Source organism: Mustela putorius, unplaced genomic scaffold (assembly GCF_011764305.1).
Source record: "Mustela putorius furo isolate JIRA1106 unplaced genomic scaffold, ASM1176430v1.1 tig00000596_pilon_pilon_pilon, whole genome shotgun sequence".
NCBI classification, from domain to species: Eukaryota; Metazoa; Chordata; class Mammalia; order Carnivora; family Mustelidae; genus Mustela; species Mustela putorius.
Genome location: NW_025421428.1, coordinates 3,496,616 through 3,518,702, shown reverse-complemented (window position 1 = coordinate 3,518,702; position 22,087 = coordinate 3,496,616). Strand labels below are relative to the sequence as shown.

Sequence of the window (22,087 nt, the reverse complement as noted above, 5' to 3'; positions counted from 1 at the left end):
TAATGCTTTCTCCTGTGAGTTTGCACAGTCCTCACTGTGTACACCCGACTGGCTCCATCTCTTCACACCCCCAAAACAAGCCGAAGGACATGTGTGTCAATAATCTTACAGCGATGGGCTCACAAGGGACACAGTACCGTCTCACCCAGAATCTTTCTTTTCTAATAATTCAAGTTGCTCACTATAGGTTGGAGCAGGTTAAGTGTCTGAGGGTGTCCTACGTAAGAATATATCCTGAACAGACATGTCTCTACCTGCAGCTGTTTGAGTTGTGTGCGGAGCTCACTATTTTCTTGGTCCTTTCCTTCTGAGAGCTGGGCTTTTCTGACTGCATTCTTGAGGGCTTGCTTTTCCTTCTCAAGTTCCTCTTGAAGGGCCGATTGTTCTAACTATCGCCATGGGAAGCAACAATATGAAAACAAACATAAACACAAAACATAACATTTTAATCTATAAAGGCATAAATATATTTATATACACACACAATCCCTTGATAGCTATGGTTTTATAATAATGCGGTTTTATGTTTATATGTTCAAATTTCAAAGCCCAGGTTAAATCTTTTCCACATGCCTTCCTCAGCCATTAATAAGAAAGAGTAGACATCAGAATCGGCTCAGCTCAGATATACCAAATAGAATCTCAGGGGTGGGCCCAAGTACCTACTGTATTTAGAAGTTCTGTGAGTGATTCAATAGTTACTGCTCTTCCTTCCCTTAGAACATTATTTCTCAAACTGTGGTCCTCACATACCTGTATCAAAATCACCTGGTGTGCTTGTTAGTCATGCAGATGCCCAGATGACATCTCAGTCTCAATGGACCAGAAGCTTGGGGGGAGGGAGCAGGGATCTGCATTTAATAAGCTTCCCCCTCCAAAAAACAATAGTAAGTTTCCCAAGTGATTTCATACAGCTAAAGTAAACCAATCAGAGATCTGCAGATCAGAGAGATATCTGTTATGCTCCGTAACTCTCAATATATGTCTTGAAGACCAGGTCTGGTAGTGTTCCTACCAAGAAGGGGAATATCCCTCTTAATACCAAGTAAATCTGTAAAAAGGCTAGGCTATTATAATATTTTTGTCATGACTTATGAGAAAAAAAAGGACAATAGAAATACAAAGGACACCAGAAGTCAAGCTAATAAAGGCTGGCTTGAAAACTTAAGAGAATTTAAAAAAAAAAGAAAAGAATTTATTTGACATGAGATGCCATCTAGAAAATTTATTATTATTTAGAAATCTGTATTTCCTGTTACTTCATTTCCCCCCAACTTCCCTTTTTTTTTTTTTTTTTGGTACTCTGATCTTGTCAACTCTAGTTTTATAAAACTTGATACTCTTGAGAAATATAATCCTGACAATTGTCAGATGGTCATTTGATATCTCATAAGGGATACAAATTAACATAATTACTATAATAAGCATGACCTATTTTTATTTCCTTTCTAATCACATGAATGCTATTTTACATACATTCCTGGGATTCAAACGATCTTATTTTATTTCACTTTCATCCAATAAGTGCACGTTGACCCCTTTTTGTGCCAGGCCCTGAGAGAACAGAAACAGGCATACACAGTCTGGGTAGTCACTGTGCCCTGAGCCTAGTGGGAGAGATGGGCAATCTAAGCTTATCTTAAATTTTTAGATTTAAAAATCTAAAATGCTTTGAGCACAGGCTACAAGAATACTAAAGTAAGATCCTGAACCCAGATTTCCAGCAGGCACTAGAGGTGGGTCACAGTGGGCTTCCTGGAGAAAGATGCAGACTGTGTGAACAAGAGCTAAACAAAATTAACATTATTAATTTGATAAAGAATATGCCATAACTGGCTTCCATCTGCCTCTCTCTCTCTCTCTTCCCTACCCTTCTTGCTACTGGCATCCAAGAGGCACACTTTCCACACTTCAGATGCGCTATGCCCCTTCTTTCGTCAACCTAGAACACCCATTCCTTACCCCTACCCTTTTCACGCCCCCTCCCTCTGCGCAGCGAAGTCCAACTCATCTGAAGTCCAACTCATCCTTTGAGTCTCGGCTGTGAGAGCTTCTGCTAAGGCAGTCTTCCCTAACCACCCCTCCCCTGCGACAGAATGCGATCCCATTCTTTCTCCCACAGCTGTTTCACTACTGGACTGTCAGCTCCCCAAGGACAGTGACCACATCTGTGCTGTTCACTGCAGCATCCACAGGACCTGCCGTCACTGGCCAGTCAGTAAGTGGTCACTGAATGAATAATTATTCCTGATTTGCCGGTACAATTTAAACAAGTGGATACTTCATCCAACCAAAACAGAAAGTAGCAAAATGAAATATAACACTAACTTAAAAGAGGTCTCTCTTTTAAGAGGTCTCTCTTTTAAAAGAGGTCTCTCTTTTAAGAGGTCTCTCTAGAATTTATTGAATACCAACTGCTAGAGGTGCTTTCGAGCCCAATATTTCCCTTATCCTCACAAGGATCCATTTTATAGACAAGGAGGCATTTTTCAGAGGCTCAAGAGCTGGGAAGGGATTTGCATGCTCACGCAGGGACACACGGGTACACAGGGGTACTGTCTGAACTCAGAACATCTGACTCCAAAAATGTACTCTTCCCATCATTCCGCACACATTATGTTAAAAAATGTTTCCTCTTACATTAAAGAAAGGCTGATACGTTAACTGCATTCTAGATAGCTTTATGCCCCTACTTACCTGGCTGAACCTTTTAAGTTCTTCCAACTCCTCCTTGAGCCGGCTGGCTTCAGCATCCCGTATTTTCAGCTGAGCCTCTAGTTCAGCCTCATAGGCACTGAGATCTCCCTGGGCCTGCTGCAGGGTCACATTCACCTCATGCTGCTCCTGGAGGGCACTTTCTAGTTCTGCGAGCTCCTGTAAGGATTCAGTACATTTATGGAACCCTCCCTGTGCTGCATAAGCACCTGCAAGTCATTATAAGTAACTGGAACACCGTGAAACAAATTGGCCAGCCAATGCTGGCCTGGCCCACATAGTTTTCATTAGCAATACAATGAAACTGCAGGCTGTGCATATCCAGGTTGGAAAACAAAATCCTGACTAAATGTAATCAGAAAAAGCAGTAGGCCACCAACATGTTTTCCAAAGTAATCAGCTGTGTGACACTTTCAATGTGACTGAATACATTGGGATAAAATGTAAGGCCTATTTTCCATCAGACCCTGGAACAAAAGTTTTCACTTTTACTCTTTCATCGTATCTTCACAGCAACTGTGTAAGGCACAGTCGTATCTCCATTTTACAGAAGAGGAACTAGAGAATAAATATCTAAGTAAATTGCACACGGCAGTGTAGCTAAGAAAAGATAGGCTATGAACCCAGATGTCTGACTGCAAAAAACCACACCCTTTCAATTAAACCACAGCATGTTCATTTATTAGAAGAACAAAATGGGATTAGCACTCTCTAATCTAATTAAGGATGATAGAGTAACTTGAATGAGTGCTGACAAGAATATAAGTACATATTGATTAGTGTACTGTAGTTCTAATTCATTTTAGTCTATCTGTTTTGTTTTTTTTTTAATTATCTCAGCTTTTATCTATTTATTTGGGATCTTGAAGAACTAGATCAAACTATCCTAACTTAAAGAGGAGGATCTTGTGATGGGAACTTCTATAGGATTTCTCAGGGGTGGTCCAAAAACCATTTGGCTTCTCAATTATTTGGGTTGCTTGTACAAAATGCAAATTCTACTTATAACCAACAAAAGTCCAGAGTATATAAAGAATTCCTGCAAGTCATTAAGAAAAAGACAATCCAATAGAAAAATGGGCACAAAGTATGAAAGGGAATTCACTGAAGAGGAAGTCTGAATAGCAAATAAACAAAGGGAAGGTGCCCAATCTTTCAGAAATCAAAGGAAAATCCAGTTATAACAAGATATGAGTTTACATGGAGCACAGAGGAACAAGTTAAACCATAGAAAACAACAGACCAATTCAGCATGTGGGACACTCTACAGGACCACTAGCCTGGCTTCTACACACACATCTGCATGCACAGCTACCAAAGACATTCTTGGCACAACTGGGAAAACTTGAATACAGTTCAGATATTAGATGACATTAGGGAATTATTATTTTTTCTATGTATAAAAATGGCACTTTAGTGATGTAGGAAAATGTCCTAATTTTTGAGAGATGATGTCTTGATATTTGCAATTTTCAAATAACTCAAGGGCAAAAAAAAAAAAAACCCAGCAAAATATTTTTTGAATCTAGAAGAACACACAGATATTCACTGAACTATTCTTTTAAATTCTTATAAATTTAAATTCTTATAAATTCTTTTAAATTCCTTAAAAATTCTTATAAATGTAAAATTTTCATCAAAAAGATACCATTTCAAACTCAGCAGACTAGCAAACACTAAGACTGACAAAAAGTTAAATTTCCTGAATGTGATAATTATTCTGTGTTAGATACTCTATGTTAGAAAATGTCCCTGTTCCTAGGAAACACATGATGAAATATTTTGAAGCTAAGGAGGGTGATATCCACAACTAATTCTCAAATGGTGAGAAAAATTTGTATATAAAAACATGTAAAAATTATATATGAAAGAGAAAATAAGTGTAGCAAAAATATTAATTGATGACTCTGAATGCATGGTACAGTGTTATCTTTCTTATTCTTCTAATTCTCCTAAAATTTAAAGTTATTTCAAAATAAAAGCTTAACAAATAAAAGTCAGATAACACTAAGGCGTTGGCAAGGATGTGATATAGGGGTAGCGCTGGCATTGCTGGAGTAGAAACTGACTGAATCCCTATGAATGGATTATTTGACAACGTCTAGTGAAATTGAGGAGGGCACATACCCTCTGACTTATGCTCCAATCTTGAACATAGTCCCCTACGCTCAAGATGTGTGCAAGGATGTTACATTCAACATTATAATAGCAAAGACCAGAAACCACCTAAATATTCTCCAAGAGGAGAATGAATAAGCAATAAATTTGTGGTAGTACCTATAATGGAATGCTATATACACAAATAAAAATACACACAAACTAGAGCTACATGCATCAATGTGTATAATTCCCCAAAACATAAACAGGAAGGAAGGAAAAAAGTGGCCAAAGAATATCATATAAATATATATTATATATATATATATATATATATAAAGAATATCTTTTATATAAATCTTAAAATTATGCAAAACAATGCCACATATTGCTTATGGATGGCTACATATATAATAAAAGAGATGCAGGGAAATAAGTATATTCAAGATTTTGTTACCTCTGTATGGAGGTATGCAGAAGGTTTCATATCTGCAATGTTTTATTTCTTAAGCTGAGTTTAGAGTACATGGTGTTAAATATAATTTTTGACACTTTTATCTGCCTGAGAATTTTTGTAGTATTAAATATATGAATTCAAACTTCCAGAGCAAGTCCTACTAGGGATGAAATCTGGGAATCTGGGTTCTCATGCATGATAACAGTGTGTTACACAACTGAAACAGATCATGTGAGATCTCTAAATGAGTGGCAATAAACCAGGTACGGAAGGATAGAGTTTAGAACACTGTGTCTTGTTTTGTAAAATAAAGTTAAAATTATGAATAACAATAAGAATCAGAAAATTATGTTGTGCTTAATATGAACATTTGATATAGCAACTGTAATAGCTATAATTTCCTATTTGTTATAGTTCTTTGATAACAACACGTTTCAGGGGGAGCGACTCAGCTGGAATAATCTTCTCTTTCTTAGTAAAGGAAAATAATGATTCCAAGTGTGTCACTAAAGGGATAAACCCCATTAAATAGTCATTAATACTTTTTGTCACTTCAAATTACACAGTTGCTAACTTCCAATCACCTACTTCTAAGGCTGAGGAAACAGGCAAGAAGAAACAAATCATACCTTCCTCATATTTTCTGCATCTATGGCCACTATTTCCAGTTGGTCCCTCTCCTGCTCGACCTCACTCAGTCTCTGCAGCAATGTCTCCTTCTCATCCTGTAGCTTTCTGCACTCGTTCTGGGCCTGAGCGGCCTGGCCTTTGACAGTCTCCAGGTATTCTTGCAACCCACTGATGACACTTTCTAAATCCTTCTTCAGGGCTTCGTTTGCTGCTATTTGTCCTACACAAAATGGAAAAAAGCAAGGTGATAATGTACATAAGAAAATCCTTTCAAGATACAGAATTACTGCACTTCGTCTCCTTAGTTGTTACTGGCTAAGAAAGAAATTCTAAGCTTTCAATGATTTTGCACCATCTTGTTTTTCTTTTTCTTTCTTTCTTTTTTTTTTTTTTTAAAGATTGAGCCCGATGCGGGGCTCGATCCCAGGACCCTGAGATCATGACCTGGGCCGAAGGCAGAGGCTTTAACCCACTGAGCCACCCAGGCACCCCACTTGTTTTTCTTTTTCAAGATAAAATGATCATTTTCCCTCTATTATCCAAAGTGCAGGAGTATTAACTAGTTATAGAATAAAAGCAAGATAGTCAATGGGCATTGCTTACAAAATGCTCAATTCAGGCTGTAAGAAGTTTAAAATAAAATAATGAAGGGGTGCCTTGCTGGCTCAGTGGGTTAAGCCTCTGCCTTTGGCTCATGTCATGATCTCAGGGTCCTGGAATCAAACCCCACATCGGGCTCTCTGCTCAGTGGGGAGCCTGCTTCCCCCTCTCTCTCTGTCTGCCTCTCTGCCTACTTGTGATCTCTCCCTCTCTCTCTCTTGCTCGCTCGCTCTCTGTTAAATAAATAAATAAAGTCTTAAAACAAAAAACAAAAAAGGTTCCCAATAATTCAATTTAAAAAAAAAAGAAAAATAATGAGAATAAACTTTTCCTGGGGTGCCTGATGGTTCTGTCATTAAGCGCCTGCCTTCAGCTCAGATCATGATCCCAGGGTCCTGATCAAACCCTGCATCAGGTTCCCTGCTCAGCGGGGAGTCTGCTTCTCCCTCTGCCACTCCTTCTGCTTGTGTTCCCTCTCTCCCTATCTCTCTCTCCCTATCTCTCTCGGTCAAAAAAGTTAAAAATATTAAATAAAATTTCCCAAGTAAACAATGAAAAACGTTCAACAAAACTGTGAGTGCTTGCTGCTAGATACACAAAACAAAACCACTCAACATACAAGACTAATCCAAGATGGGCAGCATAAACATGTAACTTGGAGACTTAAAAAAAACCGCAAACCACATATTGGGAACCATGTATTGGGAACCTACTGTGTGCCAGGTACTTTATGAACACGACCTCATTTAATCTTCCCAACAGTGATCAAGACAGAAATAACTTGTCCCAGGTCCCACACCTGATAATGGCAAAATGGGAACTGGGCTCTTTTTACCCCATCCTGGGCCCTCACTACTACAACCTGTATTATCTTCCTCCTTCATGGATATGGCAATGTCACAATCTAAATCTGCATTGCAAATGTAGATCCTAAAATTCCTTCCACACTCTCCTTAGAACTAGGCACTGAATGCCCTGGTGTCAACAGGCTCTTTGTTCCTGAAAGGATTATAGGCTTTGGACAAAGACAATGACATGCCAGAGCTTATCGTGATCTTGTACTGACTTCTTGCCTACTGAATGCAATGACCTGACTCACTAGGAAATAGATGCAACAGAACTGAAACCGAAAAGATGTTTTACTTATAGTAAACATTTTTGGGTACTCTGTAAATATTTCCCTATCAAACACTGGTATGAACAGCTGAAGCATATTCAGCTCACATCTGGATTAATGCCTGCCACAGTGTCATCTATCTTTTGTTAATACTGAAGCATCTTAAAGTTTTAAATTAAATACTGACTTCTATAAATTATACTTCAATTCTCACCTTCCGTAAGCTGTTGTTCAAGGTCCTTAATCTCTTCAGTTTCTTTGGCAATTCTGGAAAGTATCTCATCCAAACGGCTTTCAAGTTGTTTGTACTGCTTACTCATAATGTCAAGTTGTTGTTCTTTACCTCTTTTCTGAGCCTTCATATGGCACTGAATTGAAAAGAAATCAGCAAAATCCTGAGTCCCTTAAATTCTTTTAAAAATAATAATGCTTAACATTTCTAAAGGAAGAATGGAAAATAAAATGTAACAATTTGAGTCTGTGCCAGGCCCTCTGTTGTCTTCACACAGTTTTCATTTAAACCTCAGGATAACTTGATCTGGAAATCATCTCCATTACACAGATATGACAACTGAAAATCAAGAAGGTTAAATTTAAACGAGTTTTCCAAGGGCATACCTACTAGGTAATTGTAGCCAAGTTCAATATTCCTGGAACTGCACGCATCTTTTAACCAACTGAGCCACCCAGGCGTCCCTGCACGCATCTTTTAATGCGGTTTCAAAAAAGTTAATTATATATACACATATATCCATAGAAAATTACTATATTCCAAAATGTTAACAAGAATATATATGGGGAATGCTTGGGTGGCTCAGTCAGTTAAGCGTCTGCCTTTAGCTCAGGTCATGATCCCAGGGTCCTGGGCTGGAGCCTACTTCTCCCTCTCTCCTTGCCTGATGCTTCCCCACTTGCGCTTCCTCTGTCAAATAAATAAATAAAATCTTTAAAAACATTTTTTTTAAAAGAATGATATCTAGGGGGAGGAATAACAGGAGTTTTGTTTTTTCTTTTTTAGGAGTATGTTTTAAAATATTAAAAATTTTATAATAGTCATATCTTTTTAATCAAAAAAGCACATTAAATGTACTTTAAAAAATGGTTTCTTAAGGAAAAATAGAGACATGGAAGAAATACTTACTTGGGATTGAGGTTTATTCTCAATTCCTTATACAAAGAAATGCTTTATTTTTCAGTTTGATAAACAAGGGGCTGAGAGAAACCTCCAAGACCATTCAGCCCAGAGAGTCTCAAGATGAAGGGCCTCCAGAGGCACACTCCTCTATTTCAACATATACCCCCGGTAGAAAACAGAGCTTTCTTGTACTCACACAACTATTCGCACCATGACAGTCATGCATTCAGGAGCTAGAGTAAACTGAAAAGACTAGATTATATTTCCAGGTGTGCTCAGGGGAAAAAACCTGAGAACCAAATGGTCTAGTTTAACCCTTCCTTTTACATGTGAAAAAACTGATTCTCAGATCTACCAGTGACCTGCCCAGGTCTGCTCTGAGGCAACTGTTCCTGTGGAGACAAAACAGTTCCCTCACACTCACACCCTCATGCCTCAGGTTTGCCCCTACAGGATCAGAGGAACAGAACAATAGAACAAGAGAAAGTTATCAGGAGAAACAACTCCATCACAGTCAGAACCAACTCCAAGCTCTCAAGTCTAGTACTCATTTGATTATAAAAGAATTTTTTAGATGTTCTGCTGCCTCCAAAGACAAGAAAGAAAAGTCCCTTCATTTTCAAGGAACAATGAATGGCAGGCTGCTCAGAACGTTTCTGTTACACTATTGTAAAACTTGATGGGATTTTCAAAACTCTTCTTTGCCTGCCTTCCCGGAATACGCATCTGAAATCTTTCTGAGAAGGTAACTACAGATACCTCTTCAAATTCTAAGTAAATTTAGGGTTTTAATGGCTCACGAAAGAATTTTAAAGAAACAAAAAACAACACTGCCTTCATATCTCCATCATTAAATCTTTAAAATTCACCATTAAAAATTCCACTGAAATCTCTTTACACGCAGGACCCAAAAAAGGCTCAATATGCCAATGATCTGCATTAAGCACATGGGATCAAAAGTACATTCTGCGATTTTTCATGACCGTGGAGTTCACAAACGAGTTATAGAAACAGGAACTTACATCTCTGACTCCTCCTCCTTTCAAGTCTTTTGCACAAAGAGAGAGAAAATCGTCATACCTTAACTTAAAATTTGTCCTGTTAAAACTGAGCCGTTCAGAACAGGGAAACTGTGGGCGGAGAGCTTTCTAAAGCTGTTTTCAAATTCACGTGCACTTCCCTCTCTGACAGCCACATTTTTGTAAGCGCCTTCGAGCCTCACTTCCCAGAGCTTCAAACCACATTCCAGGCGGAGAGTGAGCGGCAGCCCAGCCTGTCCAATCACGAGCAGCCTCTGCAGGCAGGCCCCACCCTCCACGCTTTAAATCACAACACAGGAAGCTCCCAAGGGCCAATCACACACAACCTTTGCAACAGATTACTACAGGCTGATTGCACACAGAGAACAGTTAGTTACCTTTCGCTTCCACAGGGCATTGCCAGGTAGGGAAGAACAACACAAATCTTCCTTTATTGTTTGCTGCTGTGGTGTTTGTGCCTCTAGCTATGTACATTTTTTATAGCTAAAATGGGATTTGATTTTTAAATAGTACTTTTTCCTTTTGAAACCTAGTTAGATGCTTCTGTTTTTTGAAAACTTGACTGGTTTGTCTCTGAGCTAATTTTAAAAATAATTAATCTCTGGAGTCCTGTAATTCCCTTGTGGGGAAAGGGTCGCTGCAGTATCACAGCATGGGCTCAGCCTTTTCCTAAAAGATGAATTTAGGAAATCACTTAATCTTTTAAAATCACATTTTCACCTTCTGCAAATTAAAAACAACAACAACAACAAAAAGTCACCAATGCTGCATATGCTGTGATGAAGTTCCTCACCAGTGTATGCAAAACCCCCAACATCATGGAACACTTTATTGGCACCTAATGTGTTTGTTCTCTATCCTATCTCAGAGTCACATAATGTTTTCTCATCTCTCAAGCCTTTACTTTTAAATTCTATTTGCTATTCAGAGAGGCACTTTATCTGATTAGATAATAAAAGTTAACTGAATAAAAGTCTGTCTCCATCCATAGAAAAATATGAAGGGACCCCACACTTGATTTTCTCTTTTGCTAAAATAAAATGTTCACATTCTGTCGAATGGGGTGCCTAACAGGAGCCTAACACCAGCCAAGAAGGTAACTTTGTGCAACCTAGAAAAAGATGCTCCCTCTGGGTGAACAAATTAAAGAGACACCCTCTGGTGCTTTGACTAAAGCTGTAACCTTAAAAACAAACAGTTAGTCATTTTAACAATACCAAAAAGCAACCTCAAATCAGGTTTGTATGTTTCATCCCCACCAACAGAAACTGACTACATTCAAAATGTGGATGTCATTCCTGTTTCTCATTTAACTCCTTTCTGTATGTAATTCTTTATAGATATCCAGGATGATTAGATGCCCTTTCTGCCAAGAATGTCAAAGTCACTTTTTAAAAGCAAACATACAATCTAGGTTCTAAGTAGACTCATAGATCAATGTAAATGTAAGCCATTAGTAAGAACTGGAGGAAGCAGCAAAGGAGCTTCAGGTAGTGCCTACAGGGTGGGTTCCTTCCTACCTTCCCAGATGCAAACACTCACTAGACACAGGGCTGGCCTCTGGGAATTCAGATAAATAGTAGGATATAGTTCCTGTCCTTAGGAGCCTTAGATAGTGTGGCAGACTTCCAAACAAATTAATGCAAGAAAGCAAGATATTACTGACCATATTAGACATTACTTAAAATCTAATTTTTCATATAACAAAATTCTTTAAAATGATCAAGTCCTCTTTTAGTTTCAATTTTAATACTTAGTCTTAAGCTTTTGTTAGAAAAGAATGTATTTCTGTGAATGATAAGGTTACCTTTTGTCAGAATTAGCTAACCTGCAAAAAAAAAATTTACCTATGATATTTTATTGAAATATTTAAAGGGATAATCAAATAACTTGACAACTATTTAAAGTAATGATAGTGTGTTGTCCTTACCACATTAAATTCTCTTAAATCAGAGATTTTAAAGTTCTTTGTAAAATAACCTTATTATTCAAAGTATAGCAGTGAAATATGCAGGAAGTATTTTTACTAATATTTTTACAAATACTAGGTAAAATGTAAGCCATTAGTAAGACTTCTTAGAGACAGAGACAAGAACCTACTCCATCAGGCAGGCACTGGACCACCTCTGCCCATATATTAGGAAGACACACTCTAGAGAAGTGTTTCCTTATTAAGGACAAAACAAAACAATATGAAACAACAAATAGGTTTAATGTAATATTTGCATAAAGGATTAAAAAAGAGGAGAGAAAGGAGTTTAAATCCCTTTCAGCTCTCCCATATCACCACCTTGCTCTTAAGAAAACAAAGCAATAAAAGAGAAAGGGTAAGAGGTTTGGACAGCACCATGGAGCAGGCTTCTCTTGCTTTCAAATATAATAATATTCAGCCACTTAAAATATAAGTGTACCATGCATCTACCATTCTACTGAAAGCTATCTCTTTCAAGTCTTAGGTTTTGTTTTCAACACAGAGATATATATATACTTCTATATATAAGTATAAATGCACATATGTTATGTATATATAGACATATGGATATATAACACACATACAGATATATATGACATACATGCATACATAAACATATCACTCAAATTTGTGCATTAAACTGAAAGACTTTCAGAAAGAATTCTGAGGCTAAAAATGAGGAGACATAATTTCTAGATGGAATGATATTCTAGTCCCTAGAGAATAAGCCAAAATCTCTTAATTTACTTACATGTTTTGGGTCTCTGGAATCCAGGCTATCTATAGCTGTTTGCAGGTCCTTGATCTCATTCTGCTTTTCAGCAATTTCTTGCCTCTGCTTTTCCATCTGGGTTTCTAGATCCACAGCTTCTTGGCGTAATTTATTGAGAAGCTGTATTCTACCACTCAACTGCTTGAGAAGAAGGTCTTTCTCCGATTCTGAAACCTAATCCCCCGATACCCCAACATACAATTAACAGAGGATAGCAACAGTGATTAACAACCTTAAAGAAAACTTCTGAAATTTAAAAAGGTATTCTGTGCTCTGCCAGTTTTTTTAATAAAAGTAAAATGTAGAAGTCCTCTAGGCATTCCATTCATATCTTATACTTTTATCCTTATTACGTGCAGAAAATCTTTATTTATGTATTTCATAAGAACAGGTAAAAATGAAGTTGTCATTCTAGTATAAGCAACTTGTAAATTATTAATAGTAATAGTAACTATAATATTAATGGTAGTTGACTTTATATAGCACTTGCCCTTGTTATAAGCATGTCAAGCAAATCAATAGTGTAATGAAAAATTGAGGTTTATATGTACTCATTTAAAATAACTTTTTTCAGCCCTCTAGCTCAGAGGTTAGAGCACTGGTCTTATAAAATAACCTTTTCAAGCGCATTTTGTAAGCATCCATTTATTTAAAAATTATGTACATTATTTACAAAAACATTTTTTAAATTATTAAAATCATTCTTGATGGCTCCTTGTGCCTCACCTCCCACTTTCAATCCGTTTTCTTTTAAGCTTTTATTTACTGAAGTAATCTCTATACCCCATGTGGGGCTTGAACTCATGACCCCAAGATTAAGAGTCCAGTGCTCCTCCAACTGAACCAGGCAGGCACCCCTTAATCCATTTGTAAGTCTGATCAGTTCACCTGCCAAATTTTGCTGACAGTTTATTTCCATCCACATCCATTGCCCCCCTAGCCTAGGCCACTACCATCTCTTGCCTGTACTGAAGAACAGCCCCACAGAAGATTCACCTGTCTCCCTCACCCCACCTCACTCTCGGGCAGTAGCTAGAGTGACCTTATACCAATACAAACAAGATCAGCCATTCTACTACCTCGTGTCCTTCAAAAGCTTCCCATTACCTTCAGACTAAAATTCAAATGCCTTACTCTCTAACATAGGACAGCCTATGAAGCCTGGCATAATCTTGGACCTCATCTTCCACACACTCTCCCCGCCGCAGCAGAGAAATCTTTTGTGTAAAGGTCTTTGCACCCACTGTCACCTCTGTTTGGAATACTCTATCCCCTAATGCTGCGTCACTGGCTCCTTCACCTCCTTTGGGTTTCAGCCTAAATGTTACCTCCTCAGAGAGGCCTTTGTGGCTCCACAATCTAAATTATATTCCTTTATTGTGTCTCCTTTCTTTTTCCTACAACACATATGTTGTTTAACTATATTTCCTATTTCTTTTTTTTTTTTTAATACTTGTTCATTGCCTATTTCCTATCCATGTGGGAGGGAAATAGACCTGTTTTATTCATCACTCAGGGCCCAGCCCAGTCAGGGACTAGAATATAGTAAAATTCCAATAAATTTGAATCAATTTCTAGTTACTATATAATTTTAAAATCACAATATAGTTTATCTTTTGAAAAAAATCTACATTTTGGACTTCACATTCTTGTTTTACCTACTATGGTGTGTGAATGCAGTTATGAACATAATTTTGAAATACTGATTTTAAAAGTTGCAAATAACTAAAACCTTTTACACACTTAAAAACTGTCAAGATACTTCCTTTTTAAATACTTCCTGTGCAATTACATCATGGGTTTGAGCCGCTAATTTCTTCGTGACATACTTTGGTAATTTCTGAGAGTAACATCTCCATCTTTTTGTTCACCATATTTTATATCACTTACACTTTTGCTGCTTGTGTTTGATAATGTTCATGTATCGTAAAGATGTCTTCTGACTCTTAATCTAGGTCTCAGGATCTTAATGGTGGGTAGTGCTTAATTAAATTAGAACAGATATAATAGGACACATCAACCTCCCTGGGTAAAATAGACACTTTCATAATAGAGTAGACTGAATATCTCTTTTTATATAAGTTAAAAGTAATTTATTTCCGTATGCTTTATAAAAAATAGAATGTCATCATGAATGGAAGGAAAATGTAACTGGAAAATACTAGAACCATAACTGAGGCTGAAAATTGTTACTCTGTAGTTAATTAGGCAGCACTGATTTAAAATTTGCATAACATGGTTATGAAGGGAGAAAACACATTCCATTTTTTTCATTTCTTCCTGCATTGCTACTTGGTATTTACGTACTTTTTTAAGTTGTATAGCTTCTTCCAGCTGTTTAAATTCTTCAGTAGCTTTTAAAATTTGTTGTTCCGCCTTTTCTATTTCATCATGTAGTTCTGATAGTCGAGTTTGTGCTGCAAATTTAAAAATCATGAACACAGACACACACGAGAAAAATTCGGCATTCTCAAATTTCTACCAGACTTTTTTCCTTCACAATAACATCTCCCTCCCAATTAAATTGTCATTACAGATTACAGAAATTCTTTAAAAATTAATTTATGATAGTTTTCCACTCAGTTAATCTCTAGAATAGTTTTATGATATGCTAGAGAACTATAACTGATCATTTTATTCGTAAAAGTCTTAACATAAAAAGAGTTTTACTTGATACATCCAATACTAAAGAGCTCTTCTGAGAGAATAAGGATTTATTCATAAATATGCATTTACATGTCACTAAGTTATAGTTAAGATTCAAGCTATTACAAAAACTCTGTGGTTAGAGGTTATTTCTTTATATGGGGCTTCATATCAAGAAATTCACCACTGAACGTGTATTCATGCTGGTGGTGATCTCAAATCAATTACTCTCTATCTCAAATTTCCAATTTCTCTCCTTCCCTCCCTCTCTGCCTCCTATAAAACTAGGAGCTAGTCTACACATATATCTGATTTATTTCTGCTTTCCTCTTCCAGAGCTTTGTATAGGGTGTATGAGATGGACAACTCAGTCTCTTTTCTCAACCCCTCTCCAAGTCAACCTCTCTCCTGGCCTTCCATGTTTTCCATTTAGCTACCAACCAAGGGAAGATGAACTGCTTCACTGGATTGGTGAGAGCCCCACAATGTGCCACAATTACTAGGGGGATACATAAACTCAGATCTGCTTTCTCCTTCCATATCCATGCAGCTCACTGGGTAAATGGATTTAGAATATGCCACTGGCAGGGTATCTAAGTGCCCTCTTGGATTGACTTCTTTATGACTTGCCAGGATATGATTAGATGTTTTGGGACAGGTTGGAAAGAGTCAGAAGCTGGTCTTGGGCCAAAGTCTAAGGAGGATGCACTGATCCAACTTATCCAAAGTGCTGTTTTAGGTTTTGGCTACATGCATAGTAATCAGTAAAGTGGTACTTGCTACAATTATGACCAATTATATCTTTGAATGTGCAGCTCTGACAGTGGGTAGGACTTGCTGGCAGGTCAAGATTTAAGCATTCTTGGATCCCCTGCACCTGCTGCCACCAAATTACTGTCAAGACCCATTCTCAACCATAACAGAAATCATTAAAAAATCATTTTCTCAGGATGTCTGGGTGGCTCAGTGGGTTAAGGCCTCTGCCTTCAGTTCGGGTCATGATCCCAGGGTCCTGGGATCGAACCCCGCATCGGGCTCTCTGCTCCATGGGGAGCCTGCTTCCTCCTCTCTGCCCGCCTCTCCGCCTACTTATGATCTCTGTCAAATAAATAAATAAAATCTTAAAAAAAAAAAAAATTTGCTCAATGAATCACTACTTTTTCAAGGCTTTTTATGTAAATAACATAATAAATACCTTTAGCATGTTTAATGAAAAGAATTATAAAACAAAATTTGCCTATATATTCAATCTTTTTATATTTTTAAAAGAATTTAAAATAACTTTTGTTAACCTGCACTTATTTTTTTTTCTTTGTCTTCCAGTTGTATGTCCAGTGATGTGTGGGCTCTTAAGTTCACATGCTCATTTCTGAGTTGTGCCCCTTCATCTGGCTCCATCTTCTCGATCTTTACCGTCTGGGCATTTGCAATAATATAACTCTCTGTAGCAAACATATTTCTCTTGTATCTGGATTTGCCAATGTAAGGGCTTTCATCTGGGGTTTTATCAATTTCGACACACTAAAAACAAAATAAGTAAATATTTATGGTTCAATAAATAATTTCTAAGCAGCCAAGTGACATTATTCATTTTATTAGTGAAGAATATATCACAGAATTGCCTAAACATTAATCCTACATGCCTAGAAGTCGAAAAATATATACCATTTATCTCACTCTTAACATGCCAAAAAAGAACTGAAACAAAAAATGGCCTCTAAGAATTCCTCCTCCTAGCCCCCAAAGTGGGTTTAGGTTGGTTGATTAAAGAACTGCCTATAGTTATGTGATTAATAGCATTGTTTAATCTCTCAAATCAGAAATTTAGGTGTTTGATTTTGGTTTCTTAGCTGATATGTAAGTAAAATCTCAGTCTAATAAATTTTAGTAATTGAATTTTTTATGAGATAATATGGTATCAGTTGGAATCACAGATTCCCTTGCAGCTTTTTACCTCTTCTGGACAATGCTTTAACTTACTGAACCAAAAATTAGTAACCAATTCAACCAAAATTTGTTTAAGAAAGTGGAGTGGTTATTGATAAAAGTCTCTTAAACATTTTCACCATCCGCCTTCCCCCACTCTACTCTCTGTTGGCTTTAACTTTGGATTACTAAAACGTTAAACTCTAAGTAAATAAAATAATAAAAGTTAAACTTACCTCTGATGGGTAATAATTTAGTGGTTCAAATTTGGCATCAATTTTATAAAAGGCCAATTCCTGTTCCATCTCATACTGTTTCTGACAGGCCCGTATTAGTTCCACAGTCTTCTGTTTTAGCTATAGGCCCAATTTGATATGAAACAACATACAGTGTCAGTAAGTTAGTATAATGGTACAATGGCATAGAAAGTTCTAATCATAACTAATAATTAGATTGTTTTAAAACCCCACAGCAAATAGCAGAACATTTACAGTATTTTATCTTCATTCTAAAGTATTGTAAAGAACGCAATATAAAATTATCACTTCATAAAAGATCACATAAAAGACCTTTGAAGTTTATATGCTGTCTCAGGATACAATAAATAAATATTTTAAAAAATCATTTAAATTCGCTTTACCCAAATATGAAAATAATTCTGTACCAATTATTTTTAAGTACTGTATTAAGTATTTGCTTCCTGATTTTTCAATACTGAACACTAATTTAACTTACTCTGCAAGTTAATGACAGCTTCAAATTATGGATAGAGATGATATATGAGATTAATCACAAAGGAATCACAAGAAGGATTAAGAAGGGTGGAAAAAAGAAATTGGCTTTAATTGTACTGTTCTTCCTGCAGTATCTCAGTGTTCTGAACATTATTCTTTGTATTAGAGGATAAAGGATGTGAATAAGGTCAATCAGATCCCAATATATAGCCTTAAATTTTTAATAAGTTAACTCTATAACAATTACAACTTTTTATTTATTCTTAAAATTTTTGGAGCTAGAAGAAAATAGATCATCTGATTTAATTATTTGAATTACAAATAAAGAAACTGAGTCCTATTGGTAATTGTTTCATCAAAAGCTACATATTAGACTAGTGGCAGAAGCTAAATATTTTATTAACTACCACTATCAGCCCCCTTCCTACTAATCTAATCCTGTGAGTTCATTTCAAAGGTCCACTAAGTGATTTTTGCCTTTTCTAAACTACAGCATCAGATAGTAGATACCAGACAAAAAACATGCAGAAATATTTCATCAATATGAAAATGCAAGCTGAAGAGAATAAAAAAATAAATAAACATGAACATTTTACAAGGCCCGGGAACTCAAAGTCGTGCATGATTTAGCTTACAGTCATCTCCTGATTATCCACCCAAGTAGAAATAATGCTAAGCTGGATGACAGGCAGTCTTGATCTCTTATCTCACTGAATCTTTACAACTACCCTATGAAATTATAAGAGCTGCACCAGGAGGTTAAATGACTTGGCCAATTTCACAGCTCATAGTGAAGAGGCAGAGTTCAATTACAAGTCTCCTGATTTCAAAATTAATACTCCATCTAATATACGATGCTGCCTTTGATGTCTTGCTGCAGGGTGTCCAGCACATTACCCATTTTGATGCTTTTACTGACTGCTTTTAAGTCCCTGAATCTCAAGAAAGCAACTCATAACCAACAGCATAAACTCATCTCAGGCTTTTCTTCCCAAAAATCATTGGCCCAAGTAGGGCCAAACAAAGGCAAATGTGACTGGAACCATGGATGATGTATGGACTGGCCTCTGAGGGTGAATAATATATACTCTGTGCATTTTAAAATTACCTTTGTGTCTTTTATAGTGCTAGACTTAGCATTTAGTAAGCATTTAATAAATGTCTGCTGAAGAAATCATAAATGAGAGCACATTAGGAGTCAAAGGACCTGGAAAGTAGGCTAGTTGCAGTATTAGCTGTGGATGATCAAGAGTTGACTGCAGTTAACACATTTACCAATAAGAAAAATGATACAAATTCTTTCCCTCACATTCAAATCCACTGTCCTATGTACACATCCATTAAAAAAATTACACATACACACACAAGCACATTTTTTGAGAAGGCAAGCCAGTTTCCAAACTTAAGATGTATGTAAACATATTAATACAAGTTATCATGCAAACTATGAAAAACATAGTGTGCAATTCAGCCCTGAAGGGACTACCTTTAAGGAAGAATAAAGAATCGGCAGAAAATGCTCTGCAAGAAACCAAGACAAGAGCTAAAAGGAGAAAAAAGCAAACAGAGACCATCACCTGGAGAACTTTGGAGAGTTAAGCTGTAGTAATAGAAGCTGTTCTTGATTCACAACTTACCTTAGAAAGATAATGTTATTAGAACCTGTATCATTTTTATATGGACACACATTTTATCATCATTCTATGTTACAGATTTACCACCTTCCATTACTTTGCTTAATTCAATTCAAATTATTTTCATATTCATTACCTTATTTAGTCCTCACAACTCTGTGAGGCTGGCAGGACAGGTAAATCATCCTCATATTAAAAATAAGGAAACTGAAGAATAGGAGGTAAATAATTTGCAAAAGGACAAAGTAATATTAACATTGAAGTTAATTAATATTTGTTGGGGCAGGAAAGGGGGACTATAATAGTTTAAATGGCACCAGAAGTTTTACTTTAAGGTTACTACATTTCTTTTATAGGTAAATGACCTACGATGTGAAGCGTTACTTTATGAAACCAGAAAGCATTACATAACTGGGGATGATATCACCAAATATTCTGCAGAAGATAATGGAAAATATTTTTCAAATGCAGACTCTTAGAATAAGATCCAGAATTCTTTTTGAAACAAAGAATAGTCTTTTGGAATACTGAAAAAGCAGGTAAAACAACATGAATTTTAAAAAAATGAGGGGAGGGGATTGGGGTGATGGGGTAACTGGGTGATGGACATTAAGGATGAGCATTGGGTGTTATATAAGACTGGTGAATCCTTGAACTCTACCTCTGAAACTAATAATATACTATATGTTAATAGTATTTAAAATAAAAAATAGCCTGTTGATTAAAAAAAGAAAAAAGAAATTTAAAGAAGAAATACAAAATAGCTAGTAAACACATATGCGATACTCAAATAGCTAGTAAATACATATGGAATATTCAACTCTCCAGCAAATTTTTTAAAAAGTGAAATTAGGGGCGCCTGGGTGGCTCAGTGGGTTAAGCCGCTGCCTTCGGCTCAGGTCATGATCTCAGGGTCCTGGGATCGAGTCCCACATCGGGCTCTCTGCTCAGCGGGGAGCCTGCTTCCTCCTCTCTCTCTCTCTGCCTGCCTCTCTGCCTGCTTGTGATTTCTCTCTGTCAAATAAATAAATAAAATCTTAAAAAAAAATAAATAAATAAATAAAAAGTGAAATTAAAGCAATGAGATTCCACTTTTTTCCTATCCTATTTGTAAGTTCAAAATAATAATTTTCAGTGAGGAATTGGGCTCTTTCACTCACTGCTGTAGAAGTATAAAGCAGGCAAACACTTTTAATATTTGCCAAAATTTAAAATGCAAATTACCCAGTAATTCTATTTGGAGTGATTTCTTTAAAATTGTTATTTTTTAATAACCTCTACCCTCAACGTGGGGCCTGAACTCATGAACCTGAGACTGAGAGTCACATACTCTACTCACTAAGCCAGTGAAGCACCTCAAATTGTAGTGATTTAAACCAGGGAATTACTGTTATGAATGCATAAATACTTATTTACAAAGATTTTCTCTGTAGTATTGTTTCTAATAAAAAAAAGTGGAGGCAACCTAAATATTCATCAATAAGAATGGGTTAAATAAATTATTGCATATCCATATAATGGAACACAATATAGACTTTGAAAGACATAAAAAAGGTGTGTGTGTGTATGTGTGTGTGTGTGTGTGTACATGTGTGGGCATGTTTTTTTAACTTGGAGAGGTATGGTACATATACCGTTTTGTAAAAAAATAAGATGCAGCATTAAAAAATATAGTAAGGTTCCTTTTCATCACAAAATATTTAAAGGTATATATATTTAATTACATATACATTATATAACTACAAGCATATATTTAAGCATAGAAAACAAAAAGGATATATATCAACATCCAGGGAAGAGGAAAAGGGAAGAGTGAAACCTTTATTTTCTACTGTATACATTTGTGCTGTCTAAATTTGTTATGATAAATATATATTAACTTTGTATGTCAATAATGTTTTTAAATAGTTAATGATAAAAACAACAATGACATAAAGAAGAGCAGTGTCTTCTAACCAAAAATAGTTACTGAAAATAAACCCAGCAAAAACAATTGACAATTTATAAAACATTTATTCACAACAAAAACATAACAACATTATAAGTAGAAAAAAGAAAATTAGCAGCTATAATAATTTATAATTTGGGGATAGTGCAAAGTCAAAAGATGTGACATTTTGTCCAGGTTTTCTTTTCTTCTTTTTCTTTCTCTTTTTAGGATTTTTTTATTTGACAGAGAGAGAAAGAGCACAAGCAGGGGGAGCAGGAGAGGGAGAAGCAGGCTCCCCGCTGAGCAGAGAGCCCCATGTAGGGCTCAATCTTAGGACCCTGTGATCACGACCTGAGCTGAAGGCACTCACTCAATGGACTGAGCCACCCAGGCATCCCGTGCTCAGGTTTTCAAGGAGTTAACTAACATATACCAGGGAGTCCGCACATAAAAAATATTACTTTATCTTAGTAATAAAAGATAGATTTTATATTATAAAAAAAGATCAGTAACTCAGGAAAATTTATTAAATGTTCACAAATATCAAGTAATACCATAGCAAGTATGTTTTTTATATTTGTATTTTATTCTTTCATTTTTTTAAAGTTTTACTTATGATTTATTTTTAAGTAGGCACCACACCCAACACAGGTCTTGAACTCAAGAACAAGAGTTGTACACT

The 22,087-nt window shown here is 36.3% G+C and overlaps 1 protein-coding gene across 8 annotated transcripts in view; it reads right to left on the bottom strand.

The window, feature by feature from the left end:
- Positions 1 to 22,087, bottom strand: part of CNTRL (centriolin) — a 90,237-nt gene that overhangs the window by 38,706 nt on the left and 29,444 nt on the right. For 6 of the 8 annotated variants that reach the window (XM_045082332.1, XM_045082330.1, XM_045082331.1 and 3 more), the window contains exons 8-16: positions 19,328 to 19,384; positions 17,344 to 17,463; positions 16,474 to 16,702; positions 14,843 to 14,952; positions 12,515 to 12,709; positions 7,831 to 7,984; positions 5,899 to 6,119; positions 2,698 to 2,874; positions 255 to 389 (exon numbers count right to left, since the gene is read on the bottom strand). In XM_045082332.1, coding sequence (XP_044938267.1) covers positions 255 to 389; positions 2,698 to 2,874; positions 5,899 to 6,119; positions 7,831 to 7,984; positions 12,515 to 12,709; positions 14,843 to 14,952; positions 16,474 to 16,702; positions 17,344 to 17,463; positions 19,328 to 19,384 — 1,398 coding nt within the window. Of the gene's footprint in view, positions 1 to 254; positions 390 to 2,697; positions 2,875 to 5,898; positions 6,120 to 7,830; positions 7,985 to 9,831; positions 10,015 to 12,514; positions 12,710 to 14,842; positions 14,953 to 16,473; positions 16,703 to 17,343; positions 17,464 to 19,327; positions 19,385 to 22,087 lie in introns of those variants that run through there. The other 2 variants (XM_013047362.2, XM_013047363.2) reach the window with 2 other exon arrangements.